Raw genomic sequence first — 4,856 nt, 5'->3', positions numbered from 1 at the left:
ACAAAATGCACGTAGCTAACCCGACGCGCGGGAAAACGTGTGCCAGTAAGGTTTTGGTTTTACATTTGATTGGATTAAAAAGTGGCACGAGATTTTTACCCCAATAGCGTATCGTAGTGACAAAAACCAATTAATTTTCGACACTCAAGTGAAAACTGCTCTAGCTCTTTTTTAAAATGCAATCGCAAAGGCAATTGCAAGTTACAAAGAAAGAAATACTATACTTAATATAATACAATCACTGCTTACCTTTCTTCCCTGTTTCTTACTTATTTTCAGCCAAGGTACACCATGGAATAAAAGGATCTTATGACCAATATACGTGAAGTTACATAAGACTAGTTATCGCCCTTCTTTTAATTTAAATGATTTGAAGTTTTGTTCTTCATTAGCGCAGGTATATTTTTAAAATTCAACCCACCTAAGCATTTTTTTAGTATTTGAGATCTTCTGCAATTCCATAGATATTTAGTTTGGCTATCAATAAGAATTAAAATCTAGCAAGGGAGATTCTGAAGCTTAATGCCTATTAACACGTCTTGTAAACTAATACCCCATTCACGTCAACCCGTTAAACATGTTTAAAAGTGGTTTAACTAGACAAGGTTAAAATTTAGCTGCTCAGACCATACACACCCCACAACTTTACAAGGCAAAAACCTGTTTGAATAACATATGTTAGCAAGGTGACTTGACCTCTGTCTTCTCAAAAAGACTGGTCTAGTTGGTGTGAATGGCGTATAAGATGAAATCTATTTTTATTAAAAGAGAAGTAAAATCCAAAATCTTGCTAAACAATCTTGAGTACATACGGTCGAAACAGAGGTGTACTAGAGGGTTTCTGGTTCACTCTATATCGTCCATAAAAACTCCTATCTAAGATAATTTGATAGTAGTATATAATGTACAGTTGGTACCTGATATTGAAAAGCCTTAACATAAGCCTCAGAACACGCAATATGCGAGAGAAGAATCACTTATAAGGTCAAATCGTGTTTCTGAACAAGAGACTCATTAGAATGTATATATTACAATGTATGTTATAGTCTTTTGATTTTTTATGATGAAAAAATGTCAACTGAAAACATTGTTTATAATCAGGGATCAAAGAGGATGTTTCTGATAAGCCTCTGCACTCTCAATAACCTCTGCAAGACTTCGTTAGCAGTCGGCCTTTGCCGGGGATCAGTCGCTCGACATCGTTCCATCACTCTCCGTAGTTTACTCTTTGTAAATCTGCTTCCGTTCACATCGCCAAGAATTCTCTCCACAACCGGAGGAATCTTCCAAATGTCTATCTTTTCGTCGTAGGTTGGCTTCAGATCTGATCTGAAAGGTACGGACTCATTGAAAGGCCACCTTTGCTCTGGTGCCACAAACTGCAGCAATTCCTTCCTGTTTGCGCACAGTATTCCATTTTCGTCTCTGGCGTCTGGTGTGTTATCGAGGTCGTTCACAACCAAGTGAAAGTCATCCGTAATTAAGTATTGCGTTAATAATTTACGTAGGGAAGCAGTGTCACACATCACACGAATTCCGATCGGACTGTTGTGCAGGTAGTTCATGATCTTCACATAATCCACAATCAACTGAAATCTCGTCTGTATGTTGTTGTATTGAGAGAACTCTGGCTTTTGAAGAAGTCTGTTCAGATTATTTGCTGAGCCATGTTTGTAATAGGCTGTTACAATCTGCAAGAAAATAGCAACGTAGACAGTTCATTAATTCGCATTTGCAGGAACGTCACACTATTCGAAATTAGTTTTAGTGTCTTAGTGCACGTTTCGCTTCTTAATAGCATTTGATTTACATGGTCGATTTTCATTTGCCTCGATCGGCGATACTACCTATGAATTTAGCAGGTATTTTAAGAACGTTTATCGTTTATATCATTCGACGGAATATTTGAACCTTACACGGGACCCAGGGCTGTGGTGAAGGGAGATCATAACTCAGAAACATTTCTCTGGCTGCCGTTAACTGTAAATATTTTTTGAAGTTCTGCACCAATTGAACGGTCGAGGGTATTGATGACAGCCCTCCAGTATCCGCGCCTCAAAAGGATGGTGGGGAGAAGTGATCCTGAGTTTACGAATGTTGCTGTTATTCAGAAGCGTGAGGAAGAAGAGTAATAAAGAGGGTGCAGGCAGCGGTGGCAGTGGCAGTGGCAGTGACGCACTTAAACGTAATTGCAAAGGTTGAAAAAATAATCCCATATCGCTTGATGAGTTTAAATTTCACAGCTAGTTGACAATTGATACACACTATCTCATGGTCAAATACTGTATAAAACCTACTGAAAGTTAACCACATGCGAGATTTTATTGCTCACTTGAAGACAAGAAATGCTGCAGAAGATATTGTATGGCTAGCTCATTCTCATATGCATCCAAGATCATGAAATGTTTAGTAAAATGTTTTAAGCAACACAGGTAAACTTAAAATCTTGTCAGCAGCGCTTTATTAAACGAGAGCAACAGAGAAATAATCAAAGGACTGAAATAATTGAATTACCTTTAGCAATAAGTATTGTAAGATAAAGATATCGCTAGCCGAATTAAGTATAAATACAAAGTACTCCAAAATGTATACTTTCAAACTCTCAAATATTTATACTTTCATGAACCCTTCTCGATTTCAATGAACATATTCGCAGTTTATATTTAGACAACGATTCAAAACTACTCTTCATCAGAACTCTAGTATTGCCGTATTTTTGTTGTGTATTTTTTGTTTACCCATCAGGCCAAACACTGTTGGAAGCATTTTTCCCCAATTGGATTTCTCCAATTCACACTTTCTCAGCCTTTTCCCTCAATTAGATTTTAACTGAACGTTCCCTTGAAGGAATCGTGATTTGCAAACAAGGGTTTTCCAAAGCCACTAAAATTATAGCTTGGTTTAGAATTCATAAACAAAGGCCTTACGTGGCAATATTTAAAGATATAATCATGTAAACAATACTCTACAGCTTGCGAATGAAATCCACGTATATTTGTCCGTGTTCGTTATCATATCCCTGAAGCCAAGATAATGTTCGCGGTTAACTATATGTTCCTATTTTGTCTGTCGTTATATTCTCTTCAAAGTAATCACTTTATTCATGATATAAAATGCTTTCACGGGTTTATCTCACACTGATATCCACTCTGTCATGCGTAAGGTGTAATAAAACAACATAACTCACCTCTAGCTTTTCGTGACATCTTCCAATAAGACGAGTTACAAACGGTCCTTGAAGCTCTTCCATCCTGGTCATTCCGCGCAAACACTGCGTCTTAACTCGAGTGCTTGAGCAATTCACATACACAACGCGATGGCCGTTCCAGTCTGCCAGCCATTTTTCTTTCACCATTCCTCGGAAGGTGCGCTCATTCAGATGAACTTGGAGAGCAATATCTGAACAATTTAACAAAGGCTTGCATTCACTCCAGCCGGAAAAACCAAACGTCCCGTTAATACATGGTGCACAACCATTGGGCGTTGGAAAGGTGTTATCTGAACACGATATATTTTGTGCGTAGAAAGCGTCGGTGTTTTGTGTTATCTCGTTATTTATTTCTTTAGTGTCGTTAATATAACCGTAATACACATATATGTAAAGCAACACTAAGCAAACTGTGCAATAATAATAAATGACTCTTAAGAGGAGTTTCAGTCTGTTTTGTAACTTGTTTGCAAGGAAGCTGTCGATCATTGTTGTGGGCTAGATGGCGGCCGCGTGGAGAAAAGAGTTTTACGCGAGTGGCATAATATTTTATTGGGTGTGAACCTTGGTAACCAGCTGACAGTTGTCATGTCATCATCTGTCAAAGAGAGTCCCAGACCATCAAGAGTACAATATTTCAAATGCAAATTTGGATTGTTTCTCCACGCAGCCCTGATATGAGAAGGTGTAAAGAATAAAATTAACTGTGACGTAGTACTCGAAATCAAACTACGTAGGTCACCAGCATTAGAACCGTTTATAAAATAAATGAAAAGGTTTTAGCTAGTTACATGCGTAATTCCTACCGCGCTTTTTGAAGTAACCGACAGTTGTAGGAAATTTGAGAGGTAACAAGGAGGAAGTAGGGAATTAAAGTCTCGGGGCTGTTAGAATATTTACTATATCCAAACTGGAGGAGCTGCATGAAGTTTTAGAGAGATAACACCGCCTGAAGTGCCTCGAGGTTATTGTTTCTACAAGCCATATACATTATCACGTTCCTCGCATTTAATTTTCAGGTAATATTCATTTCTTCCAAAAAGTTCAGCGGTATCAATTACTAAGTTTGCCTCAGTATAACTTTCTTTTTGTCGTACGATAGTCTTCTATGAGTCGGTTTCTTTGGATTCTGGGGAGGTTAAAACCTCCCCAGCAAGTTATTCCTTATAAATATTTATTTAAAATTTCAACACGTTTCTCTACTGAGACCATCAACCTCGCCAAGTTCCTCTCCATCAAGTCTGCTTAATTGCTCCAGCAACGCAAAGAAATATCATCGGATAATATCGTTTTAGTTCTATCAAAACTGCACGTAAATGGCAAAGCGAAGAAGCAATGAGCCGGTGACTCAAAGTACAATCGGAGGTAGTTTGCACTCGTTATTAAATTGTTTCCTATGAAAAGTACTACTCTCGTAATAATACGGCAAGTTATCTAATTCCTTGAATGACAATTTTCCATTGAGGCAAAGACAAAATTATTAACATTGTTTTTGATTTTAGACATGCGCAGACCTCTGTGTACTTCGATGCATTCTTGTGATGGTGTTTTCCGTTGCCAAGGTCTAGCATTTAATCCGAGCCTTTTATCCTCCATTCGATTAGCAAACATATAAAAACTAAAGTTAAATATAATGACTGCTTCAAAA

At 37.8% G+C, this 4,856-nt stretch overlaps 1 protein-coding gene across 1 annotated transcript; it reads right to left on the bottom strand.

Moving 5' to 3' along the window:
- Positions 1 to 910: 910 nt before the first annotated feature.
- On the bottom strand, positions 911 to 4,481 carry LOC145501037 (protein O-mannose kinase-like). Its single transcript, XM_081480599.1, has 2 exons — positions 3,188 to 4,481; positions 911 to 1,691 (listed from the first exon to the last, which is right to left on the bottom strand). Exons 1-2 carry the CDS (start codon positions 3,695 to 3,697, stop codon positions 1,098 to 1,100), a joined length of 1,104 nt encoding a protein of 367 aa, XP_081336725.1. The 5' UTR covers positions 3,698 to 4,481; the 3' UTR covers positions 911 to 1,097.
- Between the last annotated feature and the right edge of the window lie 375 nt (positions 4,482 to 4,856).

The sequence above is a fragment of the Orbicella franksi genome, chromosome 10, assembly GCF_964199315.1.
Source record: "Orbicella franksi chromosome 10, jaOrbFran1.1, whole genome shotgun sequence".
NCBI lineage: Eukaryota > Metazoa > Cnidaria > Anthozoa > Scleractinia > Merulinidae > Orbicella > Orbicella franksi.
This window is presented reverse-complemented; position numbering and strand designations above follow the sequence as displayed.

What these genes read in the sequence shown, in the direction of transcription:
- LOC145501037 (XM_081480599.1), bottom strand. Translation starts at nt 3,697, where the DNA reads ATGATCGACAGCTTCCTTGCAAACAAGTTACAAAACAGACTGAAACTC. An exon ending in GATGTCACGAAAAGCTAGAG is followed by an intron (nt 1,692 to 3,187) that starts GTGAGTTATGTT and finishes ATTTTCTTGCAG; the next exon opens with ATTGTAACAGCCTATTACAA.